This window comes from Cebus imitator, unplaced genomic scaffold (genome assembly GCF_001604975.1).
Source record: "Cebus imitator isolate Cc_AM_T3 unplaced genomic scaffold, Cebus_imitator-1.0 Scaffold42, whole genome shotgun sequence".
NCBI classification, from domain to species: Eukaryota; Metazoa; Chordata; class Mammalia; order Primates; family Cebidae; genus Cebus; species Cebus imitator.
In genome coordinates, this window is record NW_016107357.1 from 8,103,296 (window position 1) to 8,126,391 (window position 23,096).

General features: G+C 36.6%; 1 protein-coding gene across 13 annotated transcripts in view; it reads right to left on the reverse strand.

Moving 5' to 3' along the window:
• Positions 1-23,096, reverse strand: part of ENAH (ENAH actin regulator) — a 156,929-nt gene that overhangs the window by 20,751 nt on the left and 113,082 nt on the right. For 3 of the 13 annotated variants that reach the window (XM_037737739.1, XM_017526418.2, XM_037737738.1), the window contains exons 4-9: positions 21,243-21,299; positions 16,859-16,870; positions 16,367-16,451; positions 4,882-5,213; positions 2,888-2,998; positions 316-620 (exon numbers count right to left, since the gene is read on the reverse strand). In XM_037737739.1, the coding sequence (XP_037593667.1) occupies positions 316-620; positions 2,888-2,998; positions 4,882-5,213; positions 16,367-16,451; positions 16,859-16,870; positions 21,243-21,299 (902 nt within the window). Of the gene's footprint in view, positions 1-315; positions 621-2,887; positions 3,683-4,881; positions 5,214-16,366; positions 16,452-16,858; positions 16,871-21,242; positions 21,300-23,096 lie in introns of all 13 variants that reach the window. The other 10 variants (XM_037737740.1, XM_037737737.1, XM_037737743.1 and 7 more) reach the window with 7 other exon arrangements.

Here is a 23,096-nt window from a genome sequence, read left to right on the forward strand (position 1 = left end):
AGTCTCCAGAGCAGCTGGGATTATAGGTGTGCACCACCATACCTGGCTAATTTTTGTATTTTTAGTGAGACAGAGTTTCACCATGTTGGCCAGCCTGGTCTCGAACTCCTGACCTCAGGTGATCTGCTCACCTCAGCCTCCCAAAATTCAGGGATTATACAGCTGTGAGACACCGCACCCAGGTAAATTATTTCCATTTTTTAAATAAATGAAGTTCCTAACAGTTCACAAAATTAGAATACAATAAAGTCAATATTTTAGATATTTAGAAAGAATAAGACATTAAAAAAAAAACAACCTCAGAAATGTATTTACCCGCGACACTTTCCTAAGTTTTGCTCCAGCAATTGCAGCTGCAAGTCCAGTTAATGGGCGATTGTCTTCTGACATGGATCCCGAAAAGAATCCAGATGCAGGGAGGGGAGGGGCAGGAGGCGGTGGAGGTGGAGGGGGTACTTGATTAGGGAGAGGAGGGGGAGGAGGAGGTGGTGGAGGCCCAGAGGATGGGAGTGGAGGAGGTGGAGGGGGTCCTGGGGGAGGAGGGAGTGCTACTGAAGCCTGTGCAGGCCCTGGTGGGAGTGGTGGAGGAGGTGGAGGTGCAAGTGGTCCCAAGACAAGGCCTGAGAGAGAAAAATGCAAAGTCAGACCATCAAAAATAAAGCTGGGTAAAATTATTTTATGTGGGAAGGTACAGAGAGTCCCATGCTAAATTAAATTGACACATGTATTTACTTAATGAGTTCAATTTATCATAGTTGTAAAAGTCTAGATCAGTTTTTGAAAGATACTGAAATGTAAAGAAGGTCCAAGTGTACATAATTACTTTAATATTAGAGCTTTAGTAATAGAATGATGCAACAGATATCTAACTAAGATTTTTTTTTCATAGGGTTGTGGTATATAAACAAAATAAATAGTTATAAAATTTGGGAGAGAGGTAAGCAATCCTGAAAAAACAAACTAGTATATATGATGGCAGTTAGTACTACTTGAAATAACAGACCCAAAATAATCCACATTAACCTTAAGTGTTGAGACAGTAAATTCAGTAATAGTGAAAACATATATTTAGTTGTTTACAGTTAAAGTGGCTGGATTAAAGACATGAAGGAGGAGTAAATCCCAGGCTGCAGTATTTTTTTAAAAACTTGACATTTAAATTTAATGCATAGGCGAGGTTGAGAAACACTGAAGTAAAGGAGTTTACTAGTACAAAGTAAAACCTCAAAATAATACTCAGAAATAATTAAATACCATAGAACTTGAAGTACAGGGTTGTTTTATCCCACAAGATGGGGAGCAAGAAGAGAAATGTTCAATTCTTATAAAATCACAGAGTGAACAAGAATTTATTTAAGAACAGAATACTGAAATAGTAGGTGCTCCTTTTGTTAAGGTCTAAAAAGGGTGTTTCCAGAATGAATAAAATGCTATTTTGCATACTGGGTGGTAAATGCTAACTTTTTCAGCTTGAGCCCTTACACAAGCAGAAAACATCAATTGTTCAAAGAAGCATCTAGAAATAGGATGTCCCTTCTGTAGGGGTTGTTAGAGTTCTGAGGGTACAGCAGATCACTTTGTCGGCTGGCTGTGCCCATTTTTTGTCACAGTGAAACCAAATTGGACATTTTAGAATTCTGACTCACCTTTTAAGCAAATTTGATAAGTCAACAACAACAACAAAAATATATATACAGCAATAACAAGCCTCGCGATGTTTCTTTAAGTACAAATTTGTTTTCAGCTTTCTTTCTGCAATCCTTCTTAAATCATATTTTTAAAAACTAGGGTTGCCACGCATCTTATTTACTTACAGAACCAGGTCCTTTTCTACTTACAAATAATCCACTTAGAGATTACATCCTCCCTTCCCTGTTACCATAACAACAGGTAGGGGTGGGGAGAATAACTGCAGAGGATGCTATTCTGTCCCCATTACCCCTCACGCCACTTCTTATTGTAATTTTGGACCTTGGAACCCTGTCGGACATACATGAAGCCTGCCATCCTCTCTGCTCCTCCTGCAAAGTCATAATGCTCCAAGTATTAGGGTGACACCTATCCTGAAAAAGTCCAACATGGGGAATCTAATATAGGAAAGGCAAGAATGAACTAGGGCCCAAGATCAGAACTGCTCCAAAGGAAACTCTGGGATGATGTATCTAATGACTACAGTTGGGCACTAAATATATCTAAGTCTCCCAGAAAATAAAAGAAGACAATTTAGATCATGTATGTATTATGTGGTAGATTACTGCATCAAGCAAAGTTTTCTCAGTGAAAGAAACATATTGGCTGGGTGCGGTGGCTCACACCTATAATCCCAGCACTTTGGGAGGCCAACTGGGGCAGATCACATGAGGTCAGGAGTTCAAGACCAGCCTAGCCAACATGGCAAAACCCCATCTGTACTAAAAATACAAAAATTAGCCGGGTGTGGTGGCATGTGCCTGTAATCCCAGCTACTTGGTTGGCTGAGGCAGGAGAATTGCTGGAAACCGGGAGGCGGAGGTTGCAGTAAGCTGAGATTAAGCCCCTGTACTCCAGCCTGGGCAACACAGCAAGACTCTGTCTCAAAATAAAGAAAGAAAGAAACGTATTATGAGGGCTCTTAAATACTAGAAAACATCTTTAACTGTAATACTACAAAAGATATCAAAACCTAGTTCAATATGAAAATTCCTCCAAATGCAATTACTGTAATCCAACAGGAAAAAAATTTTTCTACTTTTTTTAAATTAAAAAAAAAAAACAAAAACCCATGGCATTATGGCATATAAATGTTCAAGGATCAAAAACATCCTACTCATCCATTCAGGCAATTAAAGTTGCTGCTATATAACATTTTCAAGTGATTTGCTGTTAGTAGCAATAATGAAAGCCTTACCCTGTTGGGCTGGAGTCTCGGCCGGCTGAGAGGCTGCCTGCAAGCCTGGCTCAGAAGCAGAAGAGTCTCCCAGCACAGAGTTTAGAGGAGTCTCAACAGAGGCAGGGGCAGCTGCAGAGGGAGAAGGGAGAACACTAGGCTTGGATGAGGGAGTTGAGGCAATAGGGGTGCTTGGAGGAGGAGAAGCTTGAGATCCACAGTGTGACAGTGATGCGAGGGAAGGCAGTGGAGGCGGCGGCGGAGGAGCTGCTGGCCCTGAGGTAGGCGGTGGAGACACTGGATATGTTACAGAGTCAACCAGCCCATTGGGTGCTGTCGGTGATGGAGGCATTTGGGGCACAGGAGAAGAAACACAAACAGGGAGGACAGGCCTTGGACCAGTAGCTTTGCCTGGGGGGCTGCTAATCATTATTGGAGGAGATGGAGGGAGGGGCGAAAAATTGGAAGTAGACCAGGCACAGGGCTTCGTAGCTGGAGGCTGAGAAGAGGGTGTGTTCACAGGAGAAGAAGGTCGAGAGTTTTTGTTCAGAGGACGAGGAACTGTAGCGTAATGGGGAAGAACAGGGTGGAAGGCTGAACCTAAAGATGTTGCAAAACGTGTCGCTGAGTGTCGCAGTGGTGGTGTAGGGGGTGTGGAAGTAGGTGGCAAAGCAGTCACTACAGCATAATCAGGAGTGGCATCTGACACTGGAGCTGAGATGACTTTAGCGTATGATGGAGGAGGTGCTGAAGGAGGCTGGCAACTGGAATACTCAGGAAGTGGAGCATTATACAGGGAGCTGTCTGAAGATGGAGCTGGACAGAAGGTGGAAAGCAGCAGCAAAAGACAGGATAAAAAAGGAGAGAGAAAAAGGGAGCTAGTGAAGCCACAAAACCAGCATTCAGACACAATGTATAAATGTAGACTACAGTTAGTACCAGAGAATTAGGCACAAATGCAAATAACTATCTTCACCCAAGAATATTTTAACTTGTAAATACGTTTTGAGATTCAGAAGAGTATAAGCTTCCTTTTTATCTAATAAGTGGATTAATAAATTTAATTGACTAATTTATCCTTTACAAGAAAAAGCTAGTATTAGTCTTAATTTTTAATATTTAGTCCACAAGAAAAGGGACATTAAAATCACATGAATAGGACCATAAACAGAAGAATAAATTTAGTTGTTTTTTTAAAACAACAAACAGCAAAACTAGTAAAACTGGCAAAACATTTAATACAAAGTGTGAGAAACTTCCTATTCGATGCTTATTTGTGGGAAAGTTTTGTTTTGTTGGCCATAACTCCAGAAAATAATTAGGTAGCTAAAAATATATAAATTAACTTAAACAATAAACCAACCAACCACTATTTAATCAACCCACATTGAGACTTTTTATATAGGCCATAAGGAATATTCTTAAATCCTATAATGAATGTTAATTTTAATAAATGTTAAAATATCTCAAACTTTCAGCCATATCTTAAACCTTTTGTCTTTCAGTAACATTAGATTTCATAATTTTCACTAATTTTTCGTAATACTAGAAAGCATACTTAAATAACTGGTCAGTTTTAGCGAATATTTTTCACCTACTAATTCTTCCTTCAAAAACTTTCGAATGCAATCAAGAAAATTTCTTGCTGAATGGTACTATAGCCTATAGTATTTGAGACAATTTATGTGATCTCATGTGGGAAATATATTTGAAGTTCATCCAGCATAAAAAATTTCCCATAAAAACACACTTACACTTTATAGCCAATTTATAGGGAGTTAGAATTAGAATGGCAGAATAAAAATTTCCAAGAGCTTTAAGTCTCCAAGCAATAAAAGCAATATAGAAACAAAATGAAATTGTTAAAGTAGTAATTGCTGCATATTTTTCATAATTTCAAATTGTATGGCTTCATCCCAAGCATCTCAAATGTGAAATATTTTAACACATGACTGCACAAGAGACATCATCCAAGCTCAGATACAAGAACACAGAAGGGTTTGTAAACTTCTTACCAGCATTTGATATTCTGCGCTCTCTCTCCCATTCCAGCTGTTCCCTTTCTAGCTGTTCTTGTCGCTCCCTTTCTTGCCTCTCCCGTTCCAGTCTCTCCAGCCTCTCTCGTTCTTGTCTTTCTTGCCTCTCCCGATCCAGGCGTTCCTGCCGCTCCAGGCGTTCCTGCCGTTCCCGTTCTTGTCTCTCTCTCTCTAGCTGTTCTTGTTCCAGGCGCTCCCTCTCCAGCCTTTCCCTTTCTAACCTCTCTCTCTCCAACCTCTCCCTTTCCATTCTTTCTCTCTCCAGCCTTTCCCGCTCCAGCTCCTTTTGTCGTTGCTGTTCTTGTAGTTGTCTGGAAAAAAAAAAAAAAAAAAAGGTAAAAACATGCATCTATAGATAATCATCATGAAAAGTAATTCTTTTCAGCTATGTAAATTATTTTTGAGTCAAATAAAAGCAATGTAGAGCATCCAATCAACATCTCTCTTCCACATAACGGCCACCTTGGATAGAGATGACTTATGTTTCATACAAATAAAAAACATTTCTCCTATTGGCATCATAGGAGCTGAATGCTTCAGCATATTACACTAACATTTCATTTTGTTCTGTACTTTTCGTGAGTACTGTTCCAAGTAAATGAATTTTCCAAATAACTCAACATACCCCTTTAATGACCAAGTCATTATTTTAATCATTTAATGAAAAAAATTTGTAAAGTTGTAATATCCTTCCTAACATCAAATTTAATTGTACAAATAATAATTATCATTTCAGAAAAAACAATGGCTGGCTACAGCAATAGTTCAATAAATGTTTACTGAACAGGCCAGGTGTGGTGGCTCACACCTGTAATCCCAGTACTTTGGGAGGCTGAGGCGGGTGGATCTCTTGAGGTTACGAGTTCAAGACCAGCCTGGCCAACATAGTGAAACCCCATCTGTACCAAAAATATAAAAAATTAGCCAGGTGTGGTAACGTGCACCTGTAATCCCAGCTACTTGGGAGGCTGAGGCAGGAGAATCTCTTGAACCTAGGAGGCAGAGGCTGCAGTGAGCCAAGATCACGCCACTGCACTCCAGGCTGAGTGACACAGCAAGACTCCGTCTCAAAAGCAACAACAACAAAAATGTACTGAATGTAAAAGAGACAAGAAAGAAGAAATAAACTTTAAATGATTTGAAATCTCATACCCAGAGGCAACTACCACCAACATTTTGGGTGTGTATGTCTCTCTCTCTATATATGTGTGTGTATACATACATATACATCTATATAACATATAGATGATATAAAAACATGTACGTATATATGTATATAATGTGTATACATAGGTATATATGTATACATAACACATGTATACATACGTGTTATGTATACATACACATAAATAACATACACATATATACATGTCATATAGGTATGTATACACATATATAGACACACATCTATACACATATACCTATACAGACACACACACACACACACCTATATACCTTTAGGCTTTCCCTCATGTAAAAATACACACATAAACTTTAAAAACCAAATAAAATATAATCATTTCCTGCTACTGTGAAATCTGCTTTTTTTCCTCCTACTTAATATATTGTGAAAGTTGGTCTGGGTGAGGTGGCTCAGGCCTGTTATCCTAGCACTTTGGGAGGCTGAGGTAGGAGGAGTGCTTGAAACCAAGAGGTCAAGATGGGCCTGGGCAATGAAGTAAGACCTATCTCTACAATAAATTTTAAAATCAGCCAGGCATGGTGGTATGCACCTATATTCCCAGTTACTTGGGAGGCTGAGGGAGAAGGATCCCTTAGGCCCAGGAGTCTGAGGCTACCGTAAGCTGAGATTACATCATCACACATCAGCCCAGGCAACAGAACGAGACTTTATCTCCAAAAACAGTGAGAGAAGGAAGGAGGAAGGGAAGAAGGAAGAAAAAGAAGGGAAGGAAGGGAGAAAGGAAGGAGACATAAGCTAGTGAAATTGAGGATATCTAGGATGAGAACCTGCCTGTGTGTACAACTCTGGCTGGCCACACACACACACACACACACACACACACACACACACACTTATCCTAAGGCGTTTAGTTCAGTATCTGTATTTTCCATGAATGCATAATAGTCAATTGTTTAGCTGTTCACAGTCTAAGCAGTCTCCTATAGTAGGTTATTAAGTTATCCTAATACTGTTACAAATACTGTCATAACATTTATCTTCATCTTTGAATCTTTCTCTGTTTCTATAGGATCAATAAAGGCACAAATTTTGCTAGGTGAAAAGGTATGAATTTCTTAAGATTTTTGACACCTGGTTCCAAATTGTCATTAGGAAAAGTTGCATCAATTAACTTTCCCTAAAAAAAGTTATTTTTGCCAGGCACGGTGACTCATGCCTGTTAACCCAGCATTTTGGGAGGCTGAGGCAGGTGGATCACCTGAGGTCAGGAGTTTGAGACTAGCCTGGTCAACATGGTAAAACCCTGTCTCTACTAAAAATACAAAAATTAGCCGGGCATGGTGGTACGTGCCTGTAATCCCAGCTACTTGGGAGGCTGAGATGGGAGAATCACTTAAACATGGGGGATGGAGGTGGCACTGAGGTGAGATCCTGCCCCTGTACCCCAGCCTGGGTGACAAGAGTGAGACCCTGTCTCAAAAAAAAAAGTTATCTTTATCTTATACACATACATATTTACACGTATATATTTCATAGCACTGTGGGGAAGATTAAATGAAGTTATACCTAAAAAGCTCTTTAAGAAGTACTTGAAACATAAGAACACTCAGTGTGGGCTGTAACAATTATTATTATTTGGAAATTTCAAATTGGGACTTTTTCTGGACTGGCTAACTGGGCGAGTTCTGGTTAGAGACAAAGCTAAATGACAGCACATGCGTGCCATCCTTTGTTCATTCCAGCGGTATCAACACACCAGTAAGATCTTTCCAAAAAGCTCTCTCCTTCATGTTTCCTAAGCTGGCTATACAACAAAGGAAAAGGCCCACTGACAAATACATCAACCCCACTCCTCTCACAAAACACACAGCCTCTCCTGGATATTATCACCACACTTAACAAGGACTGCAAGAGAAAAACGTAAGAAACTGAGTTTACTTATGAGTATCTACTTATGAGTAGTTGTTTGAGTACTGACTACTAATAAAATCAGATTTTCAGGATCTATAACTGACCTCATTATGTTATTTGGTAAATCACTAGCTGCCAAAGTTTTTGAGGGATAACGATATCCCTGCAGGGATGAGGGGAAGAAATTAAATATTTTCAAAAGAATGTTTTTAATAATAAACAGAGAAAAGTCAGGGTTGGTGGTGGTGGTTGTTTTTCTAATAATCTGCAGCTAATAAACTCAGCTGGAGCTTGTATTAAATTTCAAATGTTCGACACATATCAAAAAATATGGGCCATTTTAAATATAATGCTCTAAGCAATCTGTTGGGACCAAACTGCAGAAGATATACCCATATTATTCTAATTAGAATATATTTAAATATAGAAGCTATATTTGAGTAAAATATTAAAAGTAAAATATTTAACTCAAAAGCACAGTAGCTGTCCCAAGAAATCTATGATGAAAAGATTCAAGTTTTTAGATCTTTGTACATTTCTGTGTTACTTCTTCTATTTTTATCAAAATAACATAAATAGTTTTTAAAGTTTATAACAAAACCAGTCGTACACTGCCCCAACTCTCCTACCTGTTTCCTACTCTTGTAACTGGTTTCTTACATTTTAGCTTTCATTATTTACTTTCTAAGAGGAAGATGCCTTCCACCACTCCCTCACCGCTCATGCTTCCCCCAATATAGAAAACAGTGATCTGGGGTTTAAATCAATATCCAGGATTTACATTGTTAACATGATAATGTAAATACTGCTCACAGCCGAATCACATAGTATTCTTTGACCACATTTCATTTATCATTCAAGTTCTTAGTAGTGGGTTTTTTTTTAACCACCAAGTTAGTGGTTGTTTCCCTAGGCAATACAATTATTTTGATGCATACAAAAAGCTTAAATCACAAGGAGAAGGCCAGGCATGGGTGAGGTAAATCTGAAATAATTACTGAATAACAGCATTTACAACTAGGGTGTACTGACTTAAGAAATTTGTTCCACATGTCATCATGTTCCAGGGTTTTCAGGCTATAAAATATAAGGAGTGTCTACTGACATAGGGAAAGAGCACAATGCTGGAGAATACTTCTAAGTTCACAGACAGATGATTCAAGCAGGCAATTCATATAGCTGTAGGAGATTCTATTTTCTTGTTCTGAAGGTACGAAAAGAAAGTGTCGAACACTTTAAGCTAATTTTTAGCCTGCTTGCTGAAAAGATGCCCATCTAAATGTATTTCCCAAAATAGTGATTCAAGCAGAAAATCTCTGGCTTCTGAATCTTGTATGGCATGAATAATTCCCACCTAAATTGGAATAATAAATTTGACTCTCATGTTCTGACCTCTAAAGCAAGACATTTATGTAGCTTTCTAGGAGGAGTTTCCAAATTTATAAACTTTGCTTTGGCTCAAAATTATCGCTGCCAATTCACATACTGGAAATGCGCATGGCTCCTCTTCCTAGAGTTCTCTCTCCAACTGTTTTCTTCTGTCATTAATAGAATCATCTGAGGACTTTTTTTTTTTTTTATTTTTTATTTTAAGAACTAGTGCCTTAATTCTGAACCATGGTAAATCCCGACAGACTTTAATTTTTTTTTTAAGCTAGGATATATTCTACAATCATCTGGAAGTTTCTGAGAATATAAATTGTTTTCAGAAACAATTATGGTGCAAATAACCAGTATTAATTTTTAAGCATTAAAAAAATACCAGACACAGTTCCTCCCACCCCTGAATATCTATTTCTCTCCCAAATATCTATCCTCAAATGTAAATAGATGCACAAAGCACCAGCCGGCATTGAGATTAATAGCTTCTTAAATATATATTCAAATATCTATTTCGTTTATGTTGACTCAAAGACTTATTACTTGAAGCAAGTAAAAAGCAAATAACAACATTTCAAAATACATTTCACCCAGCTTTACCTATAATGAATAGTGATAGGTAAATAAGAGTGGTTTCAATTTTAACAAAATGAAGTAGGAGCAGTCTAGGAAAAATATTCTGAGTTGATAACATTTAATAACACTGCTATTATTGACATTTATCAGAAAATAAGTCTACACACATATCTGATTGTATAACATGGGCATTTCACTTCGCTATCAGTAAATAAATTAAAAATGGATAAAATGTAATAATATAGCCAAATTTTAATATTACAAAGCCCTGAGACAAGAGCAGAAACTCACAAGAGAAGGCGGTCAACTTTTGGTCCATCCTGCCTCTGAAGGCCAATCGGAGGGCTGTACACTCTCATTGCTCCAACTGCTCAGTTCTGTGCCGTGATTATCATTCCCCTTTTATAACTTTCAGGTGGTACTGGTGATTTGTGAATTATTTATAGATATTAACCATATTAAGGTTCTATGTGGAGACTAACATAGGACTGACTCATGTTTCTTAGAATATGTTTTCTCATCATGGCCAAGGAAGCCAAATATTAATTATATGAGTAGGAACCAAAAACTATTTAATAAATGATATAATAATAAAGGGTATTGGACTAATAAAATGAACACTCAAAGTAAACATTTGGTTTATTAACTCTACATTGATTAAAAATAAAAAATTAAACAATAGTAATATGTAACTTAAAAACCCAAATTATAAGGCTTATAACAAAACAGTAATCCTCTTACTAATCCTCACCACTTATGATTTTGCTCCCCAGAAGCAATTATTTTCAATACTCTGGTACTTATCACAGTAATTCGTTTAGAACTATTACTTCTTGATTTTTCATATTAAAATTTAGATGTTATCTACTGACTTCCTGTTATATAAATAATTCCTACATCTCTAACTCCCCAAAACTTTTTCTTCTCCATTTTCCCAATAAACTCATAACACCACTTTGGATACATCAAGATTCATGTATCATGTAATTCACTGCTGATCACATTTACTTTCTAGAACAATTTCTTTCTTACTCTGGTGCTAAAAAGTAGTACTTTGTTTCATTTGATTCTTTTTCTATATACCTATCCCTACTTCACCCCACACTCTGCATTAGAACTGTACTCCCTATCCACATGGTCCACATAGCAGAAGACCCATGGTCAGGTTTTTCTGTTCTTTTGTTTTGCTTTTCATCCGCTGGGAGTCTTAAGCCCCACTGGGAGCTGTAAGCCCTCCTGACACCAACCGGATGGGCTGCTCCCTAGGTCTTGCTTTCACCTTAGTTGTGCTGGGAATTGCCTATTTCTTTCCTAAGTTGGATTCCTTATCTCCTCGATGCTCTCATGGGTTCATCATTCTTGCTTTACTCCCTCATCTTAACAGAATACATCTTCCAATAGCTTCTTAGGAAGCTGTGCAGAAGAGGAGGTTTTAGATGGGAAAGAAATTCTCTCAGGGTTTTGAAGCTCCCCTATCTTGTCGCTCCCACCGCCCCTTACCAAGCATTTGAAATCTTATTTATTCTAGGACAGCATTCTAAAATTCCATAGTGAGAAGCGTTGGTGGGAGGTCTTTTTGTTTTTCCCACTTGGTGGGCTGGACACTTGGCGAGATTTTCTGAACTAGACGAGAAGCTAGCAAACTGTATACAGCCCTAGGGCCAAATCTGGCTACACCCATTTATTTCCATTTTGTTTATGGCAAGCTACGAAGGAAGAGTCTAGCAAATGACACAGATGGGCCACAAAGGCTAAAATGTTTCCTATCTCACCCTTCACAGAAAAAGTCTGCAGGCCTTTGATCTAGATGATCAAGTCAATGAGTTCCAGTAAATTTTCTGATTTATTTGCAGATTCAATTTCTTCATGTTTTTTTTCTCCTCCCCACTCCCCCAGAACTCCTCTATTATTTGGATGCTGGATCTTCTAATCTGAACTTCTTACTTTACTTTCTTTCTCATATGCCACCTCTTTGTTTTATGACTACTTTCAGAGAATAAATCCCTCAACCTTAGTTCTCAAAACTTCTACTTCTTTTCTTTTTTCCCCAGCTTCCACGAGTGAGTGTTCGTGGAAGGGGACCCAAACATGGAGTCTTCTATTTCTTTTTTTGAGATGGAATCTCGCTCTGTCACCCAGGCAGTACTGCAATGGCCTGATCTCAGATCACTGCAACCTCTGCCTCCCCAGTTCACGCGATTCTTCTGCCTTAGCCTCTCAGGTAGCTGGAACTACAGGTATACACCACCATGCCCAGCTAATTTTTGTATTTTTAGTAGAGACGGTTTCACCATGTTGGCCAGGCTGGTCTCGAACTCCAGGCCGACCGTATATGATCTGATTCCCTTGGCCTCCCAAAGTGCTGGGATTACAGGTATGAGCCACTGCACCCGGCCTTATTTCTTTAAAAAAAAAAAAAAAAAAAAAATTAAGGTGGTTTTAAAAAAAAAGTTTCCAAGTTTACTTCCTTGTTATCTGAATGATCCCTTTAAAATAACTTCCAATTTTTATTTCATCAATGAATTGTATTCTCTTAGCTCTCTAAAGCTATTGCAGTATATGTCATCCAATTTCAACTCTTTGTTTTGATCTTTCTTTTATAGAAGTTGTCCTCAAAGGTTTGATGATCCTTGGCTGTCTGTTCATATTTATAAGTAGTAGCACCAAAGTTGATCAGAGGCCCTTAAGTAAATGAGCTTCACTGGCAAGGACCCTGAGCGTCAACACCTCTGTCTTCTCTTGACCATGGCAATTTTCCCAAAGAGGAATCTTGGTTTCTTTCTGGGCTCTACCCGTCTGGCTGCCAGTGTCTAGGAGCTGAGCAAGGGAAAGAAACCAAGTTGGCCAACTTTCACCTAATCCCTCTTTTCATTTGGCACCTTACCCACATCCTCACAGCTGTGAATTTATAATGCAAATTGATAATGTTTCTCATTACATGTTCCAGTAACAGCGTAGAAGAAGGCCAGTTAAACAGCCAAAGTTAACAGGACAATTTCACTCAGCTTATGAAATACAAAGTTGGCCTGAAGGTATTTTATTGTGCCTCTGAAGATTAAATCAAGTTTTAAAAAATGACTTTTATATAAATAAACACATGAAATAAATTTTAGAAATAAAATTTCTACTGGGAAGCAACCTTCACACTAGACTGTGCTGTACATCCTTTCCCGCTGTTTGCTAGCCTACACAACCAGATCCAGCCATGCACTACTGTCAGCTGAGAGAAAGTGAAAACCAGCACTAAGTGTCTATATAAATATTCAGATATTTTAGAGTTTTGTAGTATCTTTTTCCAAGTATGGTTTAACCATAGGCAAAAACAGATTGTATGGGATATATGTCAAAGAAAAATGACAAGTATCTTTCTCCTAATTTGAAATTTACTAAAGTGATAAAAAGCAAGATGCCTCTTTTTAGCATATGACAAATGCAGGAAAAGAGTTTTAAAAAGCAATTTCTTAGCATAGGGTATATAAGGCTCTTACCAGGTGGATACAACCTCATCTAACCGTACCATCGGTCCTGGAGGGGAAAAGAAGCAGCGTACTCACACTGCACGCGTGTTTGCATCTCCTTGCCTTTATACGCCTACTCTTTCTTCCTGGAATGCTCTTCCCTTCTATGACTGGAAACTCCTACTTTATTACTTCTTCAGGCACAGCTCAAAGAGCACCTCCTCCATGAACCTCCCACCAACTCCCAAAAAACACAGAAAATCCTAGGCAGCAAAAGAAGAGTGTGTGTTATCTTAATCAACTCAACAATCTTCCTAGGTAATGCCTTCCCTAGCACCTGGGAAGTCTCTGAAAGGCCATTTACCAGCTAAACATCAATAATTCCTCCTACAAACCATGGGTTTAGAGTAGGGAAAAAAATTAGGCAAAAGTGAAGAAAATTACTACATTAAAGGTCAAACATATATTTCTGTCTTATACCCCAAAACCTGCAGACAAATTAATTCAGTACCAGAAACTTCTTGACTTTTTATTAGAAATTTTATTGAGGTTTCTAATCTCAAAACAGCCCACAATGTTCACTGTGGAGGTAATACTCAAATGTAAAATAAACATTCAGGAAGAAAATACAAAGCACTGTGTGATTAAGTTACAGGAATTCAGAAAAGAAGAACATTAGTGTGCCTGGACAAGCATCTACAGAAAATGACAATGTAGAAAGGATATGAGAAGGACATGTCAGAAGAGGTGAATGCCACACACAACACAGAGGGAAAGATGAGTATGGTATACACAGAGACAGTCATGAGTGGCGAAACAGAAACACAGGTGAGTTCCTAAATGCCAGGCCAAAGAAATAAACTGGACATGAGGAGAGGTGGCCATAGGAATGCTGAACAGGGAGATGGCAAGACAGTAGTCTCTGAACTCTTATTCAGGTTGTTAGATTGAGCAGTTCTGTAATCTTCCTCAAAATTCTACTAAAATTCCAGAAACATCATTAAAATGCATATAAATAAACCATGACCAAGTAGAAAAATGAAGGTGGTGGTCATTGGTAAGGGCAAATTTATCATCAGATTTCTGGTAGACAGAAAGGATAGAAAAGAGTTGAATGTTTAGAATTCTTCCCTAGTCTCCTAGAGACTCTCCTAGAGACTAGTATTCAACATCTCTACTTAGATCTCCAGTAAAAATCCTAGCCTAACATCCTCAAAATTCATCTCTGACATTCATCCCCTAACAAGACCTGCTCTACGCAGTCTTTCCCAACTGTTAATGGCAACTCTATCCCTCCCACTACCTTAGCCTAAAAACCTCAACCCCTCTTCTTCCCTCATACCCCAGCATACAATCCACCAAGACATATAAGGATCTGACTTCTCACCACCCACTTCTATGACCTGGTGGGAGCCACCATTATCACCTGCCTACTTCACTGCAATAGCCTCTTAACTGGGGTTCTTGCTGAGCTGCTGTCCAACCCTGCACCTGCCTCGAATCATCTCTCAATAGTCTAGGCTCAACAGAGCAGCCTGATTGATTCTGTTAAAATTTTAAGTTAGATCGTGCCTATGTTTGAAACTGTACAATGGTTCTCATTTCTCTCAGAAGAAATGTTAAATTCTTCACAGCAGCCTGTAAGGCCCTGCATGATCTGACCTCGATTACCTTTGACCTTATCTCCCAATACTCTCTTCTACTCCAGCCTCCACGGCCTCCTTGTTTGCCCTTGTACACAGAAGCACCATCTTTCCTTAAGACCTCTTAATAGAATGCACTTGCACAGATATCTGCTTGGTTAATTCCTTCTTTTTATCTCAATGAGATCTAACCTGCCCAATGTATTTAAACTCACAAGTGGTGAGACTCATAAGTAATGGATGGAAAAATAAAATAAAATTACAACCAGCAATTCCCTCTGCCTCTCCAAAACATATACTCCTCTTTACTCTGTTTCATTTTTTTCCCCAAAGCACTTATCATCTTCTACTATATGTCATGTTTATTGTCTGATGGGTTTAAGGCTTTTTGTTCCCTCTGCTCCCCCCACCCATCTCAATATAACTTAAGCACTTAGAATAAACAATGCCTGTGACATAAACAAATGGAGCAGCAGAGGCATCTACAACCCAGAACACATCCTGAAGATGGTCAAAGCAGACATGGGAAGAGGAACCTGGGAAGGACCTAACTTGAGGTCAGCAGGTAGAGAGAATGGGAATGAGCAGTGCCACAATAATCAAGCTGATTAGTAAGTACATACACTATCTGAAGAACAGCTGTACCAGCTCCTCCCCTGTCCTCCCCAAAACCAGCTCAACGGATGGAATCGCATTTACCACAGAAGACTGTTCTCTCAAAAAACTGAACAAGCTGCCTCAGATGAGCTGGGGCTTCCGGTGGAACTTTAAGTAGCTCAGCATCTGTGCGGTTCTGAGGCCTGGCCACTCCCCATGCTGGTAATCCAAAGGTTAGCCTGTCAGCCTACTTTCTCTGCCCACTTTCAGAGAACTCCCAGTCATGGAGGAATGCTGCCCAATAGAGAATAACTTTGTATTCTACCACTAAACCCCACAGTAATATTTAAAGATCAAAGTGTTATAGAATCAGTCCACATTGTTTCAACGTTTTAGTTAAATTCGTCATGTAAAAACCATAGTAGTCACATAATACTTTATAATTACCAAAGTAAGACTTCTTGAACCATAAAAATATTTGAATTGTTAAGTGTATCTACAATATTTTAAACCTACCATAAGTATAACTTTTACAGAAAAACAAAAAAAGCAGTTATGAAATTTTATAACATCTCACATCCAGCATAACAAGTATCTGGTAACTTATTAACGATAGTTCCAAAACTTACTAATGTAAGAATAAAAGCTGTGACTCTTAAACAGCTGACAAGACATAATCTACTTTAAACATTAGGATGCTCAGTTTGTCTTCTGCAGCATAAAGAAAAAGTAAAAGAAATAACTTGCAAATTTACCTTCTTTGAATTTCCATTTCTTCTTGAGATGGGCCATTCTGAACTTGGGCAGGTAGCTGTGAGTTTTGTCTAGGCAATGTTGGCCCTACAGAGGGAGAAAATATTACAGATTAACATTATCTTCACATCTAGCTGGATAGAGGAGATAAAATCATGAGAATAACATAAAACCATCACATATTTACAAACGTGTCTTCTTTTTGTCTAGCAAAATAAAATATAAGCTTTATATAACACAGAGCAAATGAAAGATTGCAACATAATACTCTTGTCATCTCCAGAAGGCTTACTTGAAACAAATGGAAAACATCAACAATAAGGAAAAATAAACATTTATATATGAAGAGCTTGAGTAAAACAAGTGTTTGATGAGCATCTGAATAGGCACCTAAGCTTGACATTTTCTAAGACAATGAGACATTCTCTTTGGGGTAATTATTCATGAAGTGGAGAGGGAGAACTTAAATGAGAAATCAGAATTCAAAAACTCACCTAAATAGAACACTGGAAATGAAAAACAGGAGAGAGAGAGAGCATGAGAACCTTATTACTAGACTGAAGTATGCTAAAGCATTTATCAAATTTGCCCAATTTAAGCTGCCATTTTTGTCTAATGGCCTAGCATTTCCATCACTGGTGAAAAAACATTTGCTAAACTTCCACATAGTAATGAACCTACTGAACTGAGTTTTTAATGTAACAGGTAATTTTAAGTTTTCATTTAGGGTAAGAAGAAAAACTTGCATTCATACAACGTGGTTCTGTCATGAGACACTAATGACCATCCATTCCCACATACCATGTACAATGCAGACCCGTTTTTTGCATCTTACATAGAATGCCACTGACTTATGGGGTATCTTAATGTCATTGGATATAAAAATTAAATCTGTCACAAAATGAGATAAATACTGGACCTAATATATAATACCTAGGGTTAAAGTAGAACAATCTTAAAGTCTAATCCAGTAAACATGAAAGTAAAGAAACAGTAGTTATCTTCCACTCTTGGAGAATATATGAGTATTGACATACTATATATATTTGTGAGTTCTAGTGTACCAGCAAATGCTCCTAACAGATATTTTGAAAGATTTGTAGACAACTAGTATTTAAAAGTTACTAAATAAATGCTTCTATGTACTAAAGTAAATTATTGTAATCTATGGGCTAATCGTGCAAAGTATTTTATACTAGTGGAGTAGATTTCACAACTCGAAGTAAAAATTTATTAGGATGTAATTAATGCAGTACTGGTGTATCCCACGTGTGGAAAAACAGAATTTGATCTGAACTTACCTACTAACTTTTTTCCTCACCTCTTTACAAATGTTTTTAGATTAATCATTTAATTTGTCCTCTAAAGACAAACTGATGACAAGTGCAGTAATATATTTCATTTGATTTCCTAAGAGTCTGCTATTTTGAGAACCAAATAAAGGAAATATAAAAAATATTAATCCCATGTAATTAATAACAAAAAACCCAAAACTTTTGAAATTAAATACACACGTAATGTTTGTATAAATGAAAATACATGATTGCTGTCTAGTAAATAGAATAGAATTCTTTCCTTGAGAAATTAAAATAATGATGTAAAAACAGACTGTCCTATTAGGCTATACACTAATGTTTAATACTTTATAGGGAAAAGACCTCTCTTCTGGGGACATACAAAGTGGGGGGATAAATCTGAGGTAGCATGAAATATTTGGGGAATGTACTTTATATATCCAAAATTATGTTTATCCAAAGTACTAAATGTGGGCATTTAGCATGGGCAACTCACAAGACCATTATGGTTTAACTATTTTTTTTAAACAATGTTTACTTGAATATATAAGTTGAAAGCCTCAGGCTGCTTAAATAATAAAACAGCTGAATGTCAGTCAGCAGATTAGACTTGGCATCTACCTCAAAGATGAATGCAATTGTACTATTCACACCTAGGATAGGTGTTACATATCAAAGGTAATATTAATGGATTAGAGGTTTTAATTCAAATATATAAATTCAAAAAAATGTCAAAATTTCAACTCAATCCTATTTAACAGTTTTTTTTTTTAAACCTAACAAGTTTAATATAACTCACAAAAGCTGAGAAAAAAAAATTAGCAATTTATAGAACCTGCTTTGGAATTTTTTTTTAAAGCTTTTTAAAAGCTTACTAAGCAAATCTATTTAGAAAGGAGATTTTTTAAAATGTGGGTAATATTTTGTGGCTGTTATCATCATTACAAAAATAATTTCTACAGTTTATTCCTGCAGCTGAGAAGAAAAGCTTCAAGGAAGATCCTTTTAAAATGGGGAGAATTTTGATTCTAAAACAATTCTTAACAATTTGTTTCTACATGGTTCTTTGTGATGATAATGGGCTTTTGGTCTCTCCAGACATCCTTTAAATGGGAGGGGTTTGTGCGTGTGCAGGGAATCACTCCTCTTGTTATTTTTTCACATCTATATTTAATCTGGTTGTTCTGTTTGTTTCTTCTTCAAATTGTCAGGTTGCAGTAACTAGCACATTGAAATTTATGTGCATTTAAAAATTAATACAAACCTACTACAAATATTAAAAGTTCCAGGTAAATAGAAACTTCAGGTACACAATTACATTTTTCCTTTTTGTCAAACATTCTAACGGGCTATAAAATTGGTAAGTAATACCAAAGGCACCCCACATGACACGAAGCAGGCAAGTTTGTCAGCTGCCACTGTATGTTCTGGAATATAAATATTACTTCACACAGGTCACATTCTCAAGTAAGTATTTGTATTCTCATAAAACGCAAAACAGGTACTTTCATAACCATTTCAGTGGGCAAATGACAATATTTTATGAGCATCATGTGGTGGTGAACAGCCCTTTGGGGAGGGAAAAAGGGGGAAGAACAACCAAGGTTAAGAAACTAGTGAACCTGCTTTGCTCCTTCTATCTTATCAGTAAGAATAGCAGCTGTTTGAGAGTTTGTTTTTCCTCACACAGCCAAAGATAACGGCTGATCTTAATTTGTCCTGACTACAAGAAGAAGGTATATAGCAAAGTTTGTGAGTTACTGTTTGGAACAGAGAAATGTGGCAGTGTCACTGATATAATATCCTATAAATGATGAAAATCGGATCAGGAGACTCTCTAAAATAGGAATTGCATTTCAATCTTGCCTTCAATATTAAGTTTGGTTAAAGCACATTTCACTTAATGTCACATTTTAATTTTCACAAATCTATTTTCACAATTAGCCACAGACTATTTAAAAATACAGGACTAAAAGACAAGTAAGTGTTATTATATACACAATACGATCAAATTTAAACTTAGCAACGTTGTAATTATATTGTTTGCACACAGTTAATTAAAGGTAATAGTTAATGGGGGGAATCTGCTTTTTAACATATTATTCTACAGCTTTAAACATTCACCTTCACTTAGGTCAAATCAACATTTTTCTCTGCAATTGGGTAAAGTATCCATTATTCTACGTATAAACCTCAACATATTAAGTAGAAAGGTATACAACATTGGGTGGGCTTTCAAAATGAGCTAAAGAGAGTCCTAATAACACAAATATCAATAATCACTCACGGCTAGTTCAAAGCTAGCCGGGAAGAACCCCCAGGAGGAGGCAGAAAAATGAGGAAAAAAAGTTATTGATTACACATTTAATCTGTAGTGTTTAATTGTGGGATCTGGGAGGGAGAGGAGGGATTTATGAATAGCCACACATTAGGCTCACTGCTGTAACTGTGTCACCTGAAACAATTCTAAATATAACTTTAAGTGACTAATAAAGACATTAGCCTATTCTTTCCTTTTTTTAAAAAGAAGTTTACAACATGTACTTCTTTGCCTAAACCAGAAAATACATACATTTTAAAATAATTATCTTCATAGGTAAAGAAACAGTATCGTTAGTATTGAGGAGTAACATTAAAAATTCTGAGTCACATAAAGTACATACACACAGCGTTAACACTTTATGTAAAATTGGAGCTATACTGTATGTCATTTAATAACTTTCTCTCATAAAATAATCTGGCTAGCAAGGTACACATGAGTCAAAAAGGCATATATGAGGTTTCTTTTCAAAGCTCAAATAATTAAAAGTCACTCTTTGAAACTTGGGTTTTTAAAACAGAAAATTTCAGAAACAAATGGAAATAAGAATTTAGACAAGGATATGTATCTATCTGTGTTTACAGACAGATATGTATCCTTAGGTATGTATCTGATTATCTCTAATTTGGAGTGGCTAAGTGACATACCTGGTTTGTCCATGCAAACAATACATACATGTGCACACGTGTGTATGAGAGTGAGAGTGAAAGAAAACACTCAATAAGCCTAAATTCACTCTTAAGCCACAGATATCTAACCTACTGAACAAAGGAGGCTATCAATCAGAAATCAACCTATTAAAGCAAGCATTGGTTTACATCGGCCTCACAACATGCACACCTAAAATTAATTCAAGTTAAGCAAAAGTTCCCTTTGAATAAGGCACATTTACATTCCTCAAATCATATTAAGATGGGCAAAAATTTTTTCCTTAAATCTCAATCAAAAATTTGCTCCCAAACAAAATAATTAAAAACAAAAAATGTACAAACAAACAAAAACCCCTCTCATCTGTGTTGGAAGAGGTGGACAAGAATAGTTTTAAGATCCTAATTCTAACTAAATCCTCACTAACAAGCCAACTCAAAGCTGACCAAATCACCTACATGAACCACAACAAATATCACAACATAAAAACAATAGCTTGCTATATATCCCAAATATCACAAACCAGACTATGGCCTAAGAAAACAAAAGTTATGGAAATGCGCAAGTAGCATGTACCACAGCTTGAAAAAGTAATGTAAACATAATGTTGCTTACCACAGAAAATACATCGCAAATTAGTGCTGTCCTGGGTAGCAGTAACTTTGCTCTGGGCTGCAACAGACACCTTGGTGTTAGAAGCTTTGAAGGACAACGGGGCCATCTGAAGAACTTCACATAAACTAAAAGGTGCTTTGAAATGTTCAAAATGTATTTATACATACGTCCTATCTAGATCCTCATCCTGGAAGCTCTGTAATTCAATAAAACGCATCCTCTTTAACACAGGCTCTTAAAAAAAATTATGCAATCTTTTTTTGTGGAAAAACCCTATAAGCAGCCATAGATCAAATGATGCACTTACAACTTAGTTATATCCTAATTATACGGTTCAAGAGTGCAACCAGCATTTTAGGGTTATATTTTTTAAAAGTCAATGAAGATAAGGTAGAGGAAGTCAAGATCTATGGCCATTAGCATTAATTTCACAAGATCTATCCTCTCATTTAGGAGAACTGAACCTGAAACAAACGTAGGGGAAGTGCTTAAGATTAACTCATTCCTACTAGTTGAAAAAAGACCAAAGCCATTATAAATGGGCCACTGCAATAAAGAGTTTTATATTCATTGATACAAAATAAGAATATCTACGGTTTGCTAAAAATCAGCTATTTACTACCAATCCACATTTTACTATTTTTTTCAATATATGTGCATATTTGACAAAATGTCTTATTAAAACTGTGTGGTCAGATCAAACAGCCATTTCTTTAGGCTATTTACATTAAATTTTAGCTTAAGTAACAATAAAGTAATTTTTTTTAGGAGAAAAACTCAATGAGAAGGTGATGATCTAAGAAAAGGAGAAGGGCCTATCTGAAATCAAGGTGACAGTCAAAATTGGGATGAGAAAAACAAAAGTAATTTTTTTTTAACTATTACTTTAGTGACATCCAAAACTTTACATCAATAATTTTCTGTAAAATCCTAAAGAAATTCTTTTCAGCATGGGAAAGATTTTCTTTTTCCATTGGTATTAACCAAGAAACAATTAGTGGTTAAAATGTACTGGGGCTTAAGAAAGACCACATAAAGGCAAACAAGACAGTGTTTTAGATCTCCCCTAAGACTATATTATTTAAAATATACAACTCATGCTAACTAAAAGTTTAAGAAAAATCAGAAACAAACCAATTTATATTTAAATAACACAAATCTAAAAATGGTAATGTCTTATATGAGAATTTTTCATTTCTAGAAATTAGATTTAACATAATCCAATTAAGTCTTGCTTTGAAAATATTACATCCAGTAGATATTTGCAAACAAAATAAGATTGATAAATGTCACCTTTGCTAAGTATTTCCAACCACCCAATCTATTATTATTATTAAAGCTGCATGCACAATATTTATTTACAGTAATGACATAGAAAGACCACAGGCATACATATAAAATGTCTACCAAGCTAATGAGATCATTCCATAGGAGATAAACAATTTAAAAAATTTTCCATAATTTTAGGTTTAAACTGTTTTTTAAAAATCTGTCTTACCGATGTTTGCAAATGGCTACTTCTATAATACCTTTATTAAAGAAACATGCCTAGTCTTCAGGTTTTACCCTTCAGTTTCTTTATTCCATATTTAAAAAGAAAAACCATAAGGACAATTTTTAAAACTTACAAGAAAAACCTGAGAAATTATCTCTTCTCTGACAGCAAATAAACTGCCACATCTCATTATCAATCATGTTGGCAAAAAGTCATCTGACAATTGTCAGAATGCAAGTAAACCATTATTGCTGCGTAAGACAAAACATTTTCAACCCAAAATTCCCAGTCTTTCTCACAGTGTCAACTATTAAAAACATTCTTGCACCTGGTATCTTTAAGCATCTTCTTTCCACTGG